At 42.4% G+C, this 20,492-nt stretch overlaps 1 protein-coding gene and 1 pseudogene across 1 annotated transcript in view; one reads left to right on the top strand and one right to left on the bottom strand.

Moving 5' to 3' along the window:
- APOH (apolipoprotein H (beta-2-glycoprotein I)) overlaps window positions 1–1,824 on the top strand; it is a 17,471-nt gene extending 15,647 nt beyond the window's left edge. The window contains exon 8 of the mRNA XM_011947635.1: window positions 1,665–1,824. Coding sequence (XP_011803025.1) covers window positions 1,665–1,720 — 56 coding nt within the window. The 3' untranslated portion in view covers window positions 1,721–1,824. The remainder of the gene's footprint in view (window positions 1–1,664) is intronic.
- A 9,923-nt stretch (window positions 1,825–11,747) lies between these two features.
- On the bottom strand, window positions 11,748–16,906 carry LOC105503400 (annotated as a pseudogene).
- Between the last annotated feature and the right edge of the window lie 3,586 nt (window positions 16,907–20,492).

Here is a 20,492-nt window from a genome sequence, read left to right as displayed (position 1 = left end):
CCTCAGCCTTCTGAGTAGCTGGAATTACATGCACACACCACCATGTCCGGCTATTTTTTTATATTTTTATTAGAGAAGAGATTACACCATGTTGCCAAGGCTGGTTTTGAACCCTTGGACTCAAGCAATCCACCTGTCTCAGGCTCCCAAAGTGCTGGAATTACAGGCATGAGCTACATGCCCAGCCTCTTTTCCAATTCTTTTCTGTAAAACTCAGGGTTGTGGTTTTATTCAATGAATGCTGAGGTGAATTATGCCATCTTGTGTAATTCCAAATTGAGCTTGAATAATAACGAACCAAATATTGAATAATAAAAATATCTACCTCATCTTGGTCCCACATTATAAAGAATTCACCCCAAGTTACAAAACAACTCATGGCAGTGATAATTGGTCTAAAGATCTAATATTTCCCCCTTTCTCCAGCAATTCCTAGAGTTTGAAAAGTATCCATTAGAGCAAAATGTCCATTAGAGCAAAATATTTTAAGGAAGATGATACCAGGTTTGTGTGAGATAAAGAAGTGTGTAATGGCCAGCATTTAGAGCTGCTAACCTTTTAAGGTTTCAGATTTAGGGTTTAAATGTCTTTGATGCCAGGAAGTAAGAACCAGCCGGAGGCTGAAGCTGTTGTTGGCTCTAGGTTTGGAAATCCTTCAAAAACATTGACAATCTTGTTTTAGCAACTGGGAGAGAACAGTAGGGAGCAGACAAAGCTAAGAAGAGAGGAGTCTGAGAAGTGTTCAGCTAGTGGGAGAGAAGGGAATGATAACTGATTAAAAATACCCACCTCATGGGGTTGGTTTGATTATTAGAAATATGCATGACATGGAGGAACATAATTTTAATTACAAATAGTTAGAAATGCACTGAATAAATTGCCATTGTTCAAAAGACAGCAGAGCCCCGGTGAGATGTTAAATACAAAACATGGCAAAATACAATAAGCTTAAATAAAAATCAGCAGAACAAATACCAGAAAAGAATAATTGAAAAAGTCTTAGCTTTATTGATATATTTCTTTAGGATCTTCTCCCTTATGGTCTTTAGACAGATGCAGTACTATAAAGGGCTGATACAGTTTTTTTTCCCTTTGATTTTGACTGTTATAGAACAGTCTTCACTGTATATAGAACTTTTAATTTTATCTCTTGAAAATGAGGGTCTTGGCCAGGTGCAGTGGCTCACACCTGTAATCCCAGCACTTTGGGAGGCCGAGGCGGGCAGATCAGTTGAGGTCAGGAGGCCAGCCTGGCCAACACGGTGAAACTCGGTCTCTACTAAAAATACAAAGATTAGCCAGGCGTGGTGGCACGTGCCTGTAGTCCCAGCTACTCGGGAGGTTGAGACAGGAGAATCGCTTGAACCTGGGAGGCAGAGGTTGCAGTGAGCTGAGATTGTGCCATTGCACTCCAACCTGGGCGACAGGGCGAGACTCCATCAAAAAAAAAAAAAAAAAAAAAAAGAAAAAGAAAAAGAAAATGAGGGTCTTATCATTTCCCTAATGTTTTCTTCCATCACTTAAACCTCACACTAAATGGTTTCATTCACATAATCACATGTATTCTATATACTTGTAAAATATATTTGGTTTGGCTTAGCTATTTACCACATTTAGGAAATGATTGTTTCTCTTAGAATGTTTATCTTTTTCTCCCCCAACAGCGCACAGTTCTCTGTTTTTTTGGAAAACTGATGCATCCGATGAAAAGCCATGCTAAAGTGGTTTTCAGATTCCACATAAAATGTCACACTTGTATCTTGTTCATCCAAGGAACCTAATGGAAATTAAAAAATAAAGCTACTGAATTTATTGCCTCAGCCATTGCAGTGTTACTCTTCATGGTAGCTTACTTTTAGTTATGTCGTCTGGTTAAGAAATGCAAATATTTGGAACGTCATCATTTTATGGCTGTGAAATTGACAGTATAAACAATTATCTGGGTATCCCACTTTTCCTGTGTGTAATCCTGTTCTCGGCTGGGCGCGGTGGCTCACGCCTGTAATCCCAGCACTTTGGGAGGTGGAGGTGGGCAGATCACCTGAAGTCAGGAGTCCAGCCTGGGCAACATGGTGAAACCCCGTCTCTACTGAAAATACAAAAATTAGCTGGGCATGGTGATGTGGGCCTGTAATCCCAGCTACTTGGGAGACCGAGGCAGGAGAATTGCTTGAACCTGGGAGGTGGAGGTTGCAGTGAGCCAAGATTGTGCCACCACATTCCAGCCTGGGCAATAGAGTGAGACTCCATCTCAATAAATAAATAAATAAACAAGTAAATAAATCCTCCTCTCAAGCACTTTCATGTAAAACACCTGCAATACAATATTTTTCACAGAATGGGTTACAGACCCCCTTCCCCATTACTATGACCTATCTGCTTATTCCAAAGAACAAGTGTTGTGCCCCAGAATTGTTAAGAATGACCCAGAATTCTGCATTTATGACGAAGTTTCCAGATAGTTCTTGTGCATCCTCAAGTTTGAGAAGCATTGCCGTACAGAAGTAAGCATGGACTTCCAGGTTAATAGGACTGAATTTGCGTCCTTGATGCTGGGTTTACATAGTGCCAAAAACTTTTTCTGTATCCACTACAATTCCATGACCCATCATTGACGTTGCTCCTTTGCATATATTCAACTCCCTTGCCCTTCTCTCCTTCGGTAGTGTTTGCTGGCCAAACTCACCGCTGGCGCTATCAGCCTTCCTTATGCCTGCACCTGAGGAGCTGAATGTGGCTAGAAAAAAAACAGAAACTCACAATCGTGCCAATAGGTCCCATTTTAAATTCGTAAACACAGACTTTACATGGGCCTCCAGCTCTGCCCAACAATCCTATTATATTTCTCTAATTTGTTCACTCCCTTACTCTCTAAAGTGGCTATTTCTCTTCTCAACCTTCCTCAAGCTACCTTCCTTCTCTTCATCCTTAGCTGATTACTTAGCTCCTTATTTCACTGAGAAAATAGAAAAGATCTTTTTTTTTTTTAGTCTTTCCACTCCCAAATCCATCATTCTACAGGTATCGACAACCACGGAATCTGCCTTCTGTTGGGTTACAGTGGATGAACATCTAAGGACAATCCCTCTCGTTATGTGCTAGGACCCATTTTCTATCTCCTACTTAAGGATTTTACTCCTGAAATTAATGCTCATCCAAGTTTATTTTTTCCCTTCTATTGGAACATTTCAATCAGCATACAGATATATGGTAATGTCACCCATTAAAAAAAGAAGCCCTGTTACTTCACGTCTTTTTTCCAGCTACAGCTCCAACTCTTTAGTCCCTATTTTTACAAAAGTCCTGGAATTATTTCCCTTTGCCATCTGCACTATGTGCTACCCATCACTTCTTCACAGTCTGTGTTCTCCGTGGGATTTCCCACCCATGCCTCTTTCTCAGAACTTAACCCAATTCCATGTGATGTGGACTGGATCTTTTTTCCAAGATGCTTCTCTGCTCCTCCTCCTTTTACAGAAACCAGAGTGGCTCCCCTTCCTTCTATGCGTTCATTCAAAAGCTCCAAATTCCCTTTACTTAACCTTAAAAACCAATTTTACGGCCGGGCGCGGTGGTTCACACCTGTAATCCCAGCACTTTAGGTGGAGGTTGCAGTGAGTCAAAATGGTGCCATTGCACTCTAGCCTGGGTGACAGGAGTGAAACTCTGTTTCAAACAAACAAACAAACCCAATTTTACTTTTTTTTCCCCAACTCTTTCCTTCAGACTCTCTCTCTCTCTCTCTCTCTTTCTCTCTCTCTCTCTCTGTGTGTGTGTGTGTGTGTGTGTGTGTGTGCGTGTGTGTGTTGAAGGTGGAGTTTGAGAGACTGTGGTATTTCCTGTTTCTAAACCAAAAGCCCTATTTAGGAATTTTTGCCAAACAAGAAACCATCTGCTCTGGTTTCCTCCTCTCAAAGCACAAAGCTTTAGAACCATTGTTTTCTTTAACTTGTTTCATGTTAATTTAAAAATAGGCCTCTCTTATCCTACCTAACAGCTCTAGACATGGAAAGAGGGCAGTAAGCATTTAGAATGTCTTCTGCCCCACACATGATCACTGCATTGGTTCTGAAAAAGGGGAGAGAATATTTTTGTATTATCCCACCTTTTGTTGCAAATGCTTCATAATTCATTTATTGTTTTTTAAATTTAAAATATATGTTGGAACTAATAAGCAAATTCAGTAAAGTTCCAGAATATGAAATTAACACACAAAATCAGTAGCATTTCTATACACTAATAGCAAACCATCTGAAAAAGACATTAAGAAAACAATCTCATTCACATAGCTACAGATATATATATACACACACACACACACGCGCGAATTTAGCCAAGGAGGTGAAAGACTTGTATGTTGAAAAATATAAAATATTGATGAAAGAAATTAAAAAAGACACAAATAAATGGAATAATATTCATGTTCATAGATTGGAAGAATTAATATTGTTAAAATGTCATTGTTACCCAAAGTGATCTACAGATTCAGTGCAATCCCTATCAAAATTCCAATGACATTTTTCACGGAAATAGAAAAAAACAATTTGTATGAAACTACAAAGGCCCCTGAATATCCAAAGTGATCTTGAATGAAAAGAACAAAGCTAGAGCCATCACGTCATCTAACTTCAAAATATACTACAAAGCTATAGTAATCAAATCAGCTGACACAAATACAGACACATAGACCAATGTAAGAGAATAGGCAGTTCAAAAATAAACTCACACATTTATAGTCAATCGATTTTCTACAGAAGTGTCAGGGGTTGGCCAGGGCTGCAGTCTTATCTGAAGGCTCAAGTGGAGGAGGATTTGCTTCTAAGCTCACTCAGAGGTTGTTGGCATGATTCAATTCCCTTTGGGCTATTGGAAGAGAACCTCAATTCCTTACTGTTTGCCTGTGACTTCCCTCAATTCATTGCCCTTCAGTCCTTAAAGGAAAATTGGATGGCACACTACAGTACTCATGACAATATACTCTTTTTCTTCTTTTCTTTTTTTTTTTTTTGCTTGATCCACTGCTTTCTGAGAATAGCTCCTCCAGGATTCTGATAGACCTCTTTTCTTGGGTGAAACTCAGTAGAGTAAGGTTAGTGAGATAAACTACAACACCCGATGCTGCAGTTGGTCTTCGAACTGCAACTGATACTTATCTTCTTCCTCCACCACCATCCATTTCATATTCTCCTCACCCTTGGCTGGCTCTTCTGTTAGTCTCACTGGCTTTTCTGGTGGTGTGACAAAGACCTTCATCCTTGAGGGGTCTGAAAGGCCTCTATGCCTTTCTGATGTTTCTATGATTTTAATAATCAAAATTGTATGAAGGAGTACTAAGGAGGCAGTAGCCCTATTTGCTCCTGATGATCAGGGCCAATGACTCTTTCCAAGATGGTGAGATCTTTGCTTGCTGGTTCCTCGGCAAAAGGAGCCCAAAGTAGCCAGGCACCATCTGTAGTTTATAGTTCAGTGGGACTTACTGTGTCCCTAGTGGAAGTGTTTCCCTTTTGGAAACAAGGGCTTTTAAACTTATAGAGTTCAGATGTGGAATAAAGCATAAATGTTACCAAGTGAGTCAAGGGGAGAAATAATAACTTGGCCACTGCTGCTTCAAATCCTTGATTCCTAGACCCATGTATTGTTCCTACTGGGGAGACAATGAAGATGTTTGATTTAAAGTATATACTTCATCATAGAGGATCATATCTCAAAGCTGGTGCTTTGATTATGCTTTCAACAGGCCATTTCAAGATTCTATCAGCTGGCAGCTTCTGGATGATTTGGTAGGTAATGTGATCAGTTGGTCCTGTGGTCGGGGCCTATTGTCATACCACCTTTACTATAAAATGGGTTACCTGGTCTGGTGCAATGTTATTTGGGATCCTGTATCAGTGGATTCGAACTCCATAAGTCCTCGGATGGTGATGCAGGAAAAACAAATGCATATCCAAATAAGTATTGATTCCTAGCATAATGAATCTGTACTCCTTCAGTAGAGGTAGGTCCAATGCAGTCAACTTGATACCTTACAGGCCAGTGGGTCTGCTTGAGAGATGGTGTCACCTTGGAGGCTCAACGTTGGCCTCTGGTCTCTGTTGCTTGCCAGGTTGGACATTCAACCAAGGCAGTATCCAGATCAATTTATGTAAGTAGGAGACCATGCTGTTGGGCCTATGAATTATCTCCATCCTTGTTACCATAGCCATTTCAGTCATGTGGCCATTATGCCAGCACTGGGGCGGCCAGTGATAGAGGCCAGATGCTGTCAACTGGCTGAGTCTTTTTCTCTATCTGGTTATGTAGTACCTTGCTAGTGGGAGTTAACATGTGCATCAAAGATCTTCGTACTTTGTGCCCACCCCATTTATTCATTCACATGCCTCTACTCCAGTCCTCTTGGTACCTGATCTACCCATCTTTCTTCTCACCTCTCAGACTCTGTCACACCACTGCCTATGAGTTCATATATATTCTAATCATAAGCCACTTCTTTCTCTGCACAAGGAAGATGACCATCCAAAATTCTTCCCATGGGGAGGATTTTTTCTCACCACTGTTTTTCTTTTTCTTTTTTTTTTTTTTTTTTTGAGGCGGAGTCTCGCTCTGTCGCCCAGGCTGGAGTGCAGTGGTGTGATCTCTGCTCACTGCAACTTCCACCTCCTGGGTTCACGCCATTCTTCTGCCTCAGCCTCCCGAGTAGCTGGGACCACAGGCGCCCGCCACCTCGCCCGGCTAATTTTTTGTAGTTTTAGTAGAGACGGGGTTTCACCGTGTTAGCCAGGATGGTCTCGATCTCCTGACCTCGTGATCTGCCCGTCTCGGCCTCCCAAAGTGCTGGGATTACAGGCTTGAGCCACCGTCACCACTGTTTTTCAAGATGCTCTTTGAATAAGCTGTATTGTAGCTATCATCCTTTTGTTTACCTGTACACACGTACAGACCTTCACATCCATGAACCAAGCTCAGGCTTTTTCCTCCACTCTAAGCTGGTCCTATGGGATCGTATGGGGTCATATGGCTATAGATGTGCACCTAGGAATGTCATTAGTACAACAGCGGTGGATGATGTGGAGTTTTGACCCTCTGATCATATAGCTTCAGGGCATATCCATTACCGTCTTATCATGGGTTGTTGCTAGGCACATTTGACCTTATGACTTGGTGGGTATGACAGAATATGGTTGGTGATGGGCAGCTGTAACTGCCTGGTCATTTGGTGCCTAGCAGCATCCAGTATATTAGAAATTGTTTCTCAAGTGGCATCTAATTCTCCACTTTAGATGAGATGGCCCTGCTTTTTAGTTTTCTTAGATCCAAAGAGTTCCTCCATTTTTCTTCCTCCTTTCTTACAATCTTTATATGTGTGTGTATATATATATATATTTTTATTTATTTATATATTTTTGAGATGGAGTCTTGCTCTGTCGCCCAGGCTGGAGTGCAGTGGCCGGATCTCATCTCACTGCAAGCTCCACCTCCCGGGTTTACGCCATTCTCCTGCCTCAGCCTCCCGAGTAGCTGGGACTACAGGCGCCCGCCACCTCGCCTGGCTATTTTTTGTATTTTTTAGTAGAGACGGGGTTTCACCGTGTTAGCCAGGATGGTCCCAATCTCCTGACCTCGTGATCCGCCCGTCTCGGCCTCCCAAAGTGCTGGGATTACAGGCTTGAGCCACCGCGCCCGGCCACAATCTTAATTTTTTAAAGAGTAGAGGACAATCATTTGGGTTTGTCTGATGTTACCTGATGATGAGATTTCAGTTGTATTGTGGCCGGGATTACAAGAGAAGTGAGATTGTAATCTTCTTAGTGCACCATATCAGGAAGTACATGATATCAATTTATGCCATTACTATTGGTAGTGTTAACTATGATTACTTTGTTAGAAATCTGATGTCTGCCAGATTTCTACATTGTAATCTTACTATATTATCCTTTGTAATTAATTAATCAGTATCTCATGGGGAGATACTTCACAACTATGTGAATATCCTGTTTTTCATCAAATTTTCATCGAGTAATTTTAGATTTTTACCTAAATCACTTGTTTTTGTGATGGTTGCCAATGAATAATTTTTAAATTTATCATTCCTTCTACATTTATTATTTCTCATTCTGCTATAAGGAAGTACTTTCCCATTTCCCCAAATTAATTAGTTAGTTAATATTAGTGTGAACACATGGATTCTTATTCAGTGAGTTATGGTTCACTAATATAATTATTTTAATGCTTGAATTGTCACAGAATTGATCAGTAGGAGCCACTTCAAGTGGCTCATGTGTCTTTTTCATATGTCTCCATATCCTTTGGGTACTTTTTAATTTTATTAAAAAAAAATTTTTTTTTTGAGATGGAGTTTCACTCTTGCTGCCCAGGCTAGAGTGCAATGGTGTGATCTTGGCTCACTGTAACCTCCGCCTCCTGGGTTCAAGCAATTCTCCTGCCTCAGCCTCCCGAGTAGCTGGGAATACAGGCATGCACCACCATGCCTGGTAAATTTTGTGTTTTCAGTAGAGATGAGATTTCTCCATGTTGGTCAGGCTAGTCTTGAACTCCCGACCTCAGGTGATCCGCCTGCCTCTGCCTCCCAAAGTGCTGAGATTACAGGTGTGAGCCACTGTGCCTGGCCCAGGACTCTGAATTCCTTCTTCTCACTTTTCTGAATTTTGTATTATCCTTTTGTATTCCTTCTTTGTATTATCCTGACTTTTGAGGAAGCTTGAAACAGCTATTTCGAATTATCTGTATGAAAGGTCACATCTCTCTCTCTCTCTAGAATAGGCCACTGTTGCCTTACTTAGTTCATTTGGTGAGGTCATGTTTTCCAGCATGGTTTTGATGCTTATGGATGTTAATTGCTGTCTGGGCATTAAAGAGTTAGGTATTTATTGTAGTCTTTGCAGTCTGGACTTGTTTGTTGGGAAGGCTTTCCAAGTATTCAAAGGAAATTGACTGTTGTGATCTAAGTCTTTGGTCACTGCAACCATATGTGCACTAGGAGAACCCCAAGCCCAGTAATGATGACTCTTGCAGACCTCTTGAGGTATCACTTTGGTGGTCTTAAGTAAGATCCAAGAGAATTCCCTGGATTACCAGGCAGAGACTCTTGCTCTCTTCTCTTACTTTCCCCCAGACAGAGTCTGTCTTTCCATGCTGAACTGCTTGGAGCTGGGTGACACAAGCAGCCTTGTGGCCTCAACAACTGGAACTGTACTAGGTCAGACCTAAAGCCAGCACAGCACTGGGTCTTGCCTGTCTTCCATCTGTTGTTCACTCAAGGCCTAGGGCTCTTTAGCCAACAGGTGGTGAATCCAGCCAGGCTTGTGTCCCTCCCTTCAGGGCAGTGAGCTCTCCCTAAGCTCAGGGCAGGTCCAGAAATGCTGTCCGGGCAAGGCCTGGAGTTGGGAACCTTAGGAATCGATCTGGTGCACTTACTTACTTACTTACTTACTTACTTTACTTACTTACTTACTTACTTACTTACTTACTTACTTACTTACTTACTTACTTACTTTTACTTACTTACTTACTTACTTACTTACTTACTTACTTACTTACTTACTTTTACTTACTTACTTACTTACTTACTTACTTACTTACTTACTTACTTACTTACTTACTTATGGAGTCTCACTCTGTTGCCCGGGCTGGAGTGCAGTGGCCGGATCTCATCTCACTGCAAGCTCCACCCCCGGGGTTTACGCCATTCTCCGGCCTCAGCCTCCCGAGTAGCTGGGACTACAGGCGCCCGCCACCTCGCCTGGCTATTTTTTGTATTTTTTAGTAGAGACGGGGTTTCACCGTGTTAGCCAGGATGGTCTCGATCTCCTGACCTCGTGATCCGCCCGTCTCAGCCTCCCAAAGTGCTGGGATTACAGGCTTGAGCCACCGCGCCTGGCCAACCTGGCGCTCTTTCTACTGTGCCTGAGCTGGCACCGAAACTGCAAGACAAAGTCCTTCCTACTCTTCCATCTCCTTTCCTCAAGGAGAAGGAGTCTCTCCCCCTGGTCACCACCATCCCAGGCCTGCAGTGAGTGATTACTGCCTGGCTACCAATGATGTTCACTCAAGGCCCAAGAGCTCTTCAGTCAGCTTGTGGTAAAAGCTGCCAGGCTTGAGTCTCTTCCTTCAGGGCAGTGTGCTCCCGTCTGGCTTAGGGCAAGTCCAGAAATGCCACCCAGGGGCCAAAGCCTGGAATCAGGGACCCCAGGATCCTGCTTTGTGCTCTATCCCACTTTGGCCGACTTGGTACCCAAAGTGCAAGACAAAGCACCTTTACTCTTTCCTCTACTTTCCTCAAGTAGGAGTCTCTCCCTGTGACCACCACAGCTGGAAATGTGCTGGGTCACACCTGAAGTCGGCGTGGCACAGGATCTCACTCAAGTCTTGTGATGAGGACAGCCTGGCAACTGGTGGTGCTAATTCAAGTCCAAGGGCTGTTGGATCATCAGGTAATGAATCCTGCCAGAACTGGTACTTCTCTTTAAGGCAGTGGCTAGAGTGTGTCAAGAAATGTTGTCCAGCAGATAGGGCCTGGAATGGGGGCCTCAGGATTCAGCCTGGCGCCCTATTCTGCTGTGGCTGAGCTGGAATGCAAGTTGTAAGACAAAGCTCTCTTTACCCTCCCCTCTCCTCGAGCAGAAGGAAGTGGTCTCTCCTGGAGCTGCGAGCTGTGCTGCCTGAGGTTGTGGGAGGGGTAACATAAGCACACCCTTGACCACCCCAGCTGGTGTTTCATAGGTTGTGTGTACCCAAAGACCACTGGCTCCAAGCCCAGCACAGCACTAAGACTTGCCTAGGAATTTCAGTCCCTGTGGCCTAGACCACCTTTCAAGTTTATTTAGGACCCCAGAGCACTTTACCCCATGGTCATGGTGCTAGTTGGAACTCAAGTTCTCTCTGGTTGCTGGGATGGATGATTCTTTCCCGGCTAGGGCTGGTCTACATGCTCCCTCATGGTTACCAGGTGAATTCTGCCCTGTGTGGCTTTCTGCTGTGACAGACAGCACTGAATTCCAGTGCAAAGTCCCACAAACACTTCACACTCCCTCCTCCTCAAGCACACAGATTCTCCCTCTGCACCACATGGCCACTGCTGGGGATGAGCAAAGGGTGGTTGGTGTCTATAGCTCAAGATTGTCTTTCGCAGCCTCTTCAATGCCTCTTTCCTTGATATAATTTTAAAGCTGGGTACAGGGATTTTTGGTTATGATGGTGCATTTTTTGCATGGATGGTTGTTCTATTTGGTGTTCCTATGAGGGGGATGATCACTGGAAGTCTCTATTTGGCCATCTTGCTCCACTCCATCTTTGAGCACTTCTTTTTTGTTTTTTGAAACACAGTCTCACTCTGTAGCCAGGCTGGAATGCAATGGTGCAATCTCGGCTCACTGCAGCCTCTGCCTCCTGGGTTCAGGCAATTCTCCCGCCTCAGCCTCCCGAGTAGCTGGGACAACAGGCGCGCACCACCGTGCTTTTGGTTAAAACACAATTACTCCAAGCTTGTTGTAATTTGTAAACCTCAGCCATTTCTCCAATGAACTGAAGATAATGGTGTTTAGAAATCAAGGTGTGCATTGTGTCTGGGTGTGCTCATTGATACTGAGGCATCACTGCTTCTAGGTCCTCTTCAACAGACAGAGCGAGAAAATACATACACACGTTTATATACACATACACTACTCCTATAAACAATAATTAGGTCTGCATTTTGGTAGCATCAGATATTCAGCATGCCTAACTTTGACACATCAGCGCTTCTGTTTTAAACCCTTAGCGCCTTTCCAACACTCCTGCCTTCCCCAGCCTATTCCACAGAGAAGCTCCTGGGATATGGCAAGTTTGTTGAAGGTTGTGTTTTGTGCCATTTTGTTTGCTGGAAGGCATTTTAGGCTGCTGGATAGGTTTGGATCCCTGGAAAATAATCAGAGTAAACTTTAGAGCTTAGATGACAGTCCTGATTCCTCTCATTTAATGGTGTATTCACAGAAATAAAAATCTGCTATTTTTGTAATTGGAAGAGGCAATTTGGATTTGAGGATTCCACCGGTAGAAACTGCCCAATTGCAGCCCCTCTATTTAGTGATTATGTGGTCCATTTTGTGCCATAAGTAGTTTCCCTTTTTCAAGTGTTTTTCTTCTTAAATGCTCTGATCACCAGGTTACCTGTCATCACAGTTCTGCTGTACCCTCCCTAGCTACAGTAGCAGTGATCTCCCCCTGCTAGAGATGGTACAGGAAGTACTAGCTGCCACAGGTAGCTTAATGAAGAACTACAACCAGAAGGAGCTGGTTATCATCCTCTTTTTTTTTTTTTTTTTTTTTTTTTTTGAGAGGGAGTCTCTCTCTGTCACCCAGGCTGGAATGCAGTGGTGCAATCTCAGCTCACTGCAAGCTCCGCCTCCCGGGTTCAGGCCATTCTGCTGCCTCAGCCTCCCGGGTAGCTGGGACTACAGGCGCCGGCCACCATGCCCGGCTAATTTTTTTGTATATTTAGTAGAGACCGGGTTTCACCGTGTTAGCCAGGATGGTCTAGATCTCCTGACCTCATGATCCGCCTGCCTTGACCTCCCAAAGTGCTGAGATTACCGGCGTGAGCCACCGCGACCGGCCCATCCTCTTATTTTTGCACAGTTGGACTGAATCTTTCCAAAGTAATATTACTCACCCAGCAATCATAGACCAAATGAACTTTATAAACTATATAACTATAACTCTACAAATGCATATAACTATATAACTGTAAACTCTATAAATGCATATGGCTAGGGAGGTCTTCTTCCAAGACAAATAGGTCACTGAAGGTTCTTCCCAATAACCATCGTTTTTCTCTTGGTTTATGGCAGGACGGCGTTCTAAATGCAAAGGAATCAATGTTTTTACTTATCTCTTATGCTATATTTCTGCAAGAAGTTTATAACATAATTCTCTAGTTTCTAATACATGGACCAATCTTTCAATATATAGGATCTCTTTCCTGTGCCCCAAACTTAATAGTAAGTACTATTCCTCAGTGATATTTTCTATCTACTAGCCTGAGGATCATTCCCTGCTTTAATCTCTCAATAAAAGATTAACAAGATAAAAGAAAGAAAGAAAAGGAAAGAGAATGGCTTGAGCTGTGTGCGTGTGTGTGCCAGTATGCCTGTGTGTGGGTGAGAGTGTGTATGTGGTTGCTTTGCAAGTGTGTGAGCGTATTTGTTCCTTTTGTGTGAGTGTGTGAACATATTTGTCCCTTTTGTGTGAGTGTGTGAGTATATATGTGGTATGTGTGGTATGCATGTGGATTTGTGTATGTGGTTTGAATGTGTGTGCTTTGTATATGTGCGCATGCGTATGCGTGTGTGTGTGTGTGTGTGTGTGTGTGTGTCTGGGCATGCATGTGCACATGATAATTGGTTCTTTGTGTGCTATTGCTGCCTCCTAGTGGCATCTATTCCTTTCCAAAGTGCTGGCAAAACAGTTCGGAAAGAAAAGAAGTCCTCATATTGAAGTCTCCTGTGTCAGGCACTGGGTACATTTTTCTATATATCTCACCTATGTTAATTCAATCTCCCCAATCATCCAATAAGGAAAATAAATAAACTGAAACTCAGGAAGATTATGTAACTTAGTTTACCCAGGTCACAAAACTAGTAAGTGACAGAACCAGATATCCAAACTTCAGAATGATGTCTTTTCTAGCATTTTTATACTGCTAGTTAAGCTACGACTTTTCCCAGTGGCTTCCTGGAAATATTTGCACTCTAAAGTTGGAGTTTTACAGCCTACTCCTAAAACAAGTTGGTAGAAAAGATTGTTGTATATGCAAGGCTAGGAAGTATCCTAGGTTGCTAGTTTTTATGGATACTGGCTAGGGCATTATGGCAATATGTGTATCACTGAAGGGAAGGGAGAAAGAGTAGCCAGTTTATCTCTGTTAATATCCTATAGCATGAATTACCCCAAGAGGCTAAGATAGAATAAGCAGCAGAAGGAGGAATGAAATGGTGAATATTGCTTAGCTCTAGCATAAAGAAGAAATCCAAAGTCACTGTGCTAGAGGCAGTGACTATTTTCTCAGTAGTGAAGAAAAGGAAATACGTCTCGTCATTCTTAGTTTCTGCAATCTTTATACTGTATTTATTTATTTATTTATTTTATTAAAAAAATAGAGACAGGGTCTTGCTATGTTGCCTGAGCTGGTCTGAAACTCCTGGGCTCAAGTAATCTGCCTGTCTCGGCCTCCCACAGTGTTGGGATTACAGGCATGAGCCACTGCGCCCGGCCTATAATGCATTCATTTGTGGTATAATCTATACTTCTGTGGTCTGTAAATAGAAAGTTCTGCATTACTTACTATTCAATTTAAGGAATTTACCAGGTACAGGATTGTTTTCATATTTGTATCTAATGTGTTTATATAATAATTACAATTCTTGGGATTTACAAGTTGTTTTCCATCTAGATAGCTAAAATCATTTACATATTTCACTCTAATGACACAGTATTTTAATAATGCAAAATGGTGAATCATGGAAATTTGATTGCTTTGAATGTTAGCTTATGCATATTGCTAGTTTTGAAACAATAAATTAAAAATATGGAAGATACTTATATCTGTCTAATATATCTATATAACTATATATACAATTCCACGAAAAAAGATAAAGGACAAAAGAGATACTTTGCAGAAGAATAAAAGACTAGTAGAGATATTTAAATATTTCAACTTCTCTAATAGTGAAAAATGCAAAGTAGATGCTTTTTTTTTTTACATACAATTAGCACAGATCTAAAAAACCATGAATATGAGACAGCCATTTGCACAGACCATTGAGTGAAGTTGCAAATTTGCAAAATACTTCCAGTAAGCGATTTGGCAGTACTGATCAAAAGCCTTAATGCTTTTATAATGACCATAGGAATATCTTTTATGGAGAAAGCTAACATTTCAACCAAGATGTCTATATTCAAAGGCATTTATTGCAACATTATTTATAAGGGCAAAAAATTGGTAACCACAGGAGAGTAATTAAGAAAATTGTCATATCCACATGATGATATAAAAAGTAGATATTAGAAGTGATAATACAGATATAAAAATTTGAATAATATATACAAATGTTAATAGTGGCTATTACTTAATGGCAGGATAACACATTTTTTTTTCTCCTTTAAACTTTTCAGTATTTTTCAATTCCCTTATAAGGGAAATGAAACCCTGAAACCATGAAAACTTTTTATTTTTATTTTTACATTTTATTTATTTATCTTTTTCAGATGGAGTTTTGCTCTTGTTGCCCAGGCTGGAGTGCAATGGTGTGATCTCGGCTCCCTGCAACCTCTGCCTCCCAGGTTCAAGTGATTCTCATGCCTCAGCATCCTGAGTAGCTGGATTACAGGCATGCACCACCATGCCCGGCTAATTTTGTGATTTTAGTAGAGACGGGGTTTCTCCGTGTTGGTCAGGCTGCTCTTGAACTACCGACTTTGGGTGATCTGCCCGCCTTGGTCTCCCAAAATGCTGGGATTACAGGCATAAAAAAGCTATTTAATACACGTTTTACTTTTTCTCCTCTTTTTTTTTTTTCTTTGAGACGGAGTCTCACTCTGTCACCCAGGCTGGAGTGCAGTGGCCGGATCTCAGCTCACTGCAAGCTCTGCCTCCCGGATTTAGGCCATTCTCCTGCCTCAGCCTCCTGAGTAGCTGGGACTATAGGCGCCCGCCACCTCGCCTGGCTAGCTTTTTGTATTTTTTTAATAGAGACGGGGTTTCACTGTGTTAGTGAGGATGGTCTCGATCTCCTGGACCTCGTGATCTGCCCGTCTCAGCCTCCCAAAGTGCTGGGATTATAGGCTTGAGCCACTGCGCCCGGCCTTTCTCCTCTTTTTTTACATCACTCTTTTCCTTACCTTTGTCTTTCTCCTTATCAACTTTTCTATCTTTTTGCTGTCTTCTTTTTCCTGCCCTTCTTTCTTGTCTCCATCCTGGTTGGCAATCCTGTTGATGAGGTTGTGCAGAGCGACCACAGAATGGATCAGTGAGGCCAAGTACACTACCACCATCTGGTCCTTGGTCCTCAGGTAAAAGGCCTTAACAGGCTCCTGCAGGCTCATGTCTGGCAGCAGGCTGAAGACATCCTGCAGCTCGTAGATGATCTGGTGGTGGATGGGCAGCTTGCCTGTGGCTACTTCTTCCAGGTAGCTCCTGATATCCAGAAGCTTGGAGTTCAGTCCCTTCAAACCATGGACCTGATTTGTGATCCGCTGGGGCAGAGTGCCCACCGTCATGTCTTTGATGTCTTGTAACAAGTGTTCAACTCCAACTTCCTCAACTTACTCTGCTCCAATTTCACTGGTCACGTGTTCAAATGTTTGCAAGGTTGGAGTTCCATCATCATGGACTTCTTCCACTGAAATATACGCTTCTGTGGGCAACTCTGGGTCTTTGGATTCACGTCAACAACAACCAATACCGAGTGAAGATAGTATCTTTTCATGAGTCCGTTGATGGTAATGTCATTCATGTGTATTTTATAGGGCCTGTGTGGTACCAGCCAACTATTCTTTCTCTGGCATTGACTTTTCTTAAACATTCCATACATGTTTTCCAAATAATCATGGTCTAAAAACCACACAGAATTGTCTTTGTCATCTTCATCAAAAGGAACTGCAAAACTTTTCGATATATCAAGCACTTTCTTTTGCCATGACCACAAAAACACACCAACACCATGCTTCTGGGTTCCAGCCTTGTCGATTCGGTTGAAATGATCCACCACACTGAGCAGCACCGGGGGTGGACCACCACCTTCTGCACCACCAGCTCTCGCATTGAGACACACCCCACCCAGGCCTGGCTCCCCAAGACCTGCAAACACTAGCAGCCGCAGCAATTCCCTGGGGCTCCATCAGGCCCAGGCTCTTCCTCTTCCCTCAGGTTTACATTTCATTTTTCAAAACAAAAAATCCAAATAGCAGTGGCTTAAACAAACCAAAGTAATCTCTAGGTCTCCTACTACAGTTACTTTAATTTTATGGAGCAAGAGTTTAAATTACACAGATTGGCCGGGGGCGGTGGCTCACGCCTGTAATCCCAGCACTTTGGGAGGCCAAGGCGGTGGATCACCTGAGGTCGGGAGTTCGAGACCAGCCTGACCAACATGGAGAAACCCCGTCTCTACTAAAAATACAAAAAATTAGCCGGGTATGGTGGCACATGCCTGTAATTCCAGCTACTGGGGAGGCTGAGGTAGGAGAATCACTTGAAGCTGGGAGGCAGAGGTTGCAGTAAGAGTGCCACTGCACTCCAGCCTGGGCAACAAGAGCAAAACTCTGTCTCAAAAAAAAAAAAAAAAAAAATATATATATATATATATGTATACAGATTATCAGATTTAATCCTTCAAGATGTAGGTTAGTTCAAATTACATATTAATAATTATTATCTTTCTAATTAATAAAAGCTCACGTTTTCCTATGAATTTTTGTTGTAGAGAATAATTGAATTCACATTGTTCAATGTCATCTAGACTAATTCTTAAGTTTATATTTTGAAAATAAGCAGGTCCCTTTCAACATGGGAAGTATAGCACAATTATCTTCCCACACAGGAAAGAAAAACAAATTTTTTTTTAGGATCCTCTTTATACTACCATTATCAACAATGTCACCATTTGATTTTTAAAAATTGAGGTAAGGTGTCATTTGTTTTTGAAACAAATCTACTTTCATTTAAGTCATTTGTAGCTGTTAGGAAACAGTATTTGCAATGGAAATAGTGTTTCAATGTCACTATCTTTTTATCAAAGATAAAACAAGGTTCTGTATATATTTTCCTATAATCACAGCACAGTGTTTTCTTTATTTCCTCTCTATCCCATAACATGATTTATATACCTTTTTTTTTTTTTTTTTCTTGAGACAGAGTCTCACTCTGTCGCCCAGGCTGCAGTGTAGTGGCAAGATGTCGGCTCACTGCAACCTCTGCCTCCTGGGTTCAAGCGATTCTTCTGCCTCAGTCTCTTGAGTAGCTGGGATTACAGGTGCCCACCACCATGCCTGGCTAATTTTTGTATTTTTAGTAGAGACGGGATTTCTCCACGTTGGTCAGGCTGGTCTCGAACTCCTGACCTTGTGATCCGCCCACCTCAGCCTCCCACAGTGCTGGGATTACAGGCGCAAGCCATTGTGCCCAGCCACATTATTTATATACCTTTTAAGCCAGGTGACATAATCTGAGTCGAAATGTGGTTATTTGGTCTTATGACCTCCTACTATCTCATGCATTTTTGGAGGGCGGAGACTTATCTTTTTTCTCACAAATCCAGAATCTTTGTTGTAGTTAGAACTATTTGGGGTTACCCATCAGTTCCGTCCTCTGAGAAAATAACCCAAATCCCTCTCCCCAAAGTGCAAAGATGAGCTAAGAAAGTCATGTTTATACAATAGGAGGCCCAATCTCCTGGCCATATCTCATTGGACTAATTGTGCTTACCTGATTCAAATTAGACTACTCAGTTTCACTCTCCATAGCAAGAGATTTATATTCAGAAAAGTTAGTTTTCCGGGTTTCTCGACTGGAAGCTTTGTGCATAGGGTGGCCATATTCTACCACATGTGCAGAGAAAAGCAAGAAAACTATGTGCATTCATTTGGTGATTCAATGAACATTTATGGATTGTCTCTATGTGCTAGGTACACTGTAAGGTGCTGTCTGTGCAATGGTGAATCTAACAGGTACGTCTTCATTCTTTTGGAAACTATAGACGTTTTTAAAAGATTACACCTGGGTTGGGTGCAGGTGGCTCACACCTGTAATCCCAGGATTTTGGGAGGCTGAAGTGGGTGGATCACTTGAGGTCAGGAGTTTGAGATCAGTCCAGCCAACATGGTGAAATCCCATCTCTACCAAAAATATAAAAAATTAGCTGGGCGTGGTGGCATGAGCCTATAATCCCAGCTACCCTGAAGGCTGAGGCAGGAGAATTGCTTGAACCTGGGAGGCGGAGGTTGCAGTGAGCTGAGATTGCACCACTGCACTCCAGTCTGGATGACAGAGTGAGACTCCGTCTCAGATAGATAAATAAATAAATAGATTACACTTATTAATATTTGATGACAAATTTTGATAAATGCAATGAAGAAAAGAGAATCAGGGGATTTGAAAGGAAATAAAGGCTGATTTGAGAATCAGTGAAGGCCTCTCTGAGGTACTGACATTTAAGCTAAGGTGAAGAGCAAAGTGTCACAGCATTTCCAGTGGAGGAAACATTCCCTTAATATGCCTGCATATACCAGGTGTTCAATAAATGTACATTGAGTTGGAAGATTATTATCTTTATGCAGTAACTAGACTTCGAAGGAAAATTCATTGATTACCATAGGTGTTTGGCCATAAAACATTTATGAGACACTGCATTTTTTAGACCACATAAGCCTGGAGCTACATTGCAAGAATGACAAGGAATTTTTTTTTTTTTTTTTTTTTTTGACTGAGTCTCACTCTGTTGCCCAGGCTGGAGTGCAGTGGTGTGATATCGACTCACTGCAAGCTCCACCTCCCGGGTTCACGCCATTCTCCTGTCTCAGCCTCCCGAGTAGCTGGGACTACAGGTGCCCGCCACCACGCCCAGCTAATTTTTTGTATTTTTAGTAGAGATGGGGTTTCACCGTGTTAGCCAGGATGGTTTCGATCTCCTGACCTCGTGATCTGCCTGCCTCGGCCTCCGAAAGTGCTGGATTACAGGCATGAGCCACTGCACCTGGGCGACAAGAGAATATTTATCTGACTTCATCCTTGAGGTTCCTGAATAGGCTCTGAGTTCAGCAATTTCTTCCCAAATATTTGTAGAGGTCCCCAGAGTGAGTCACATGGGTGCTCTGTGTATGATGGAACTACCCGATCGTAGTACTCTGTCTCTGACTGAGCTACTTGGAAGGCTGAGGTGGGAGGATTGCTTGAGCTCAGGAGTTGGAGGCTGTGGTGAGCTATGATCACACCACTGCACTCCAGCCTAGGTGACAGAGCCAGGCTCTGCCTCTAAAAAAAGAAAAAAGAAAATTCTCAAAGGAATTTCTTCAAACTGTAAGATTAGGAATCACTCTCTTATACAAAGAGAAAGATGTTACATGAAGGGCAATTTATGGCCAGTGCTGTGCTTCATGCAGCATCACCTTCCCCTTCAATTTTGCATATTGCCATTGAACCAGATCTCTTTAGGGTGACTCACTTTTTCTTTTTTTTCGAAATAGAGTCTCACTCTATTATCCAGGCTAGAGTCCAATGGCACGATGTTGGTTCACTGCAACCTCTGCCTCCCAGGTTCAAGCGATTCTCCTGACTCAGCCTCCTGAGTAGCTGGGAACACAGGCGTCCACCACCACGCCTTCTAATTTTTGTATTTTTAGTAGAGACAGGGTTTCACCATATTGGCCAGGCTGGTCTTGAACTCCTGACCTCATGATTCGCCCACCTCAGCCTCCCAAAGTGCTGGGATTACAGGTGTGAGCCA

Source organism: Colobus angolensis, unplaced genomic scaffold (assembly GCF_000951035.1).
Source record: "Colobus angolensis palliatus isolate OR3802 unplaced genomic scaffold, Cang.pa_1.0 Scaffold1, whole genome shotgun sequence".
NCBI classification, from domain to species: Eukaryota; Metazoa; Chordata; class Mammalia; order Primates; family Cercopithecidae; genus Colobus; species Colobus angolensis.
The sequence above is the reverse complement of the archived record's forward strand: the minus strand, read 5'-3'. Positions and strand labels throughout refer to the sequence as shown.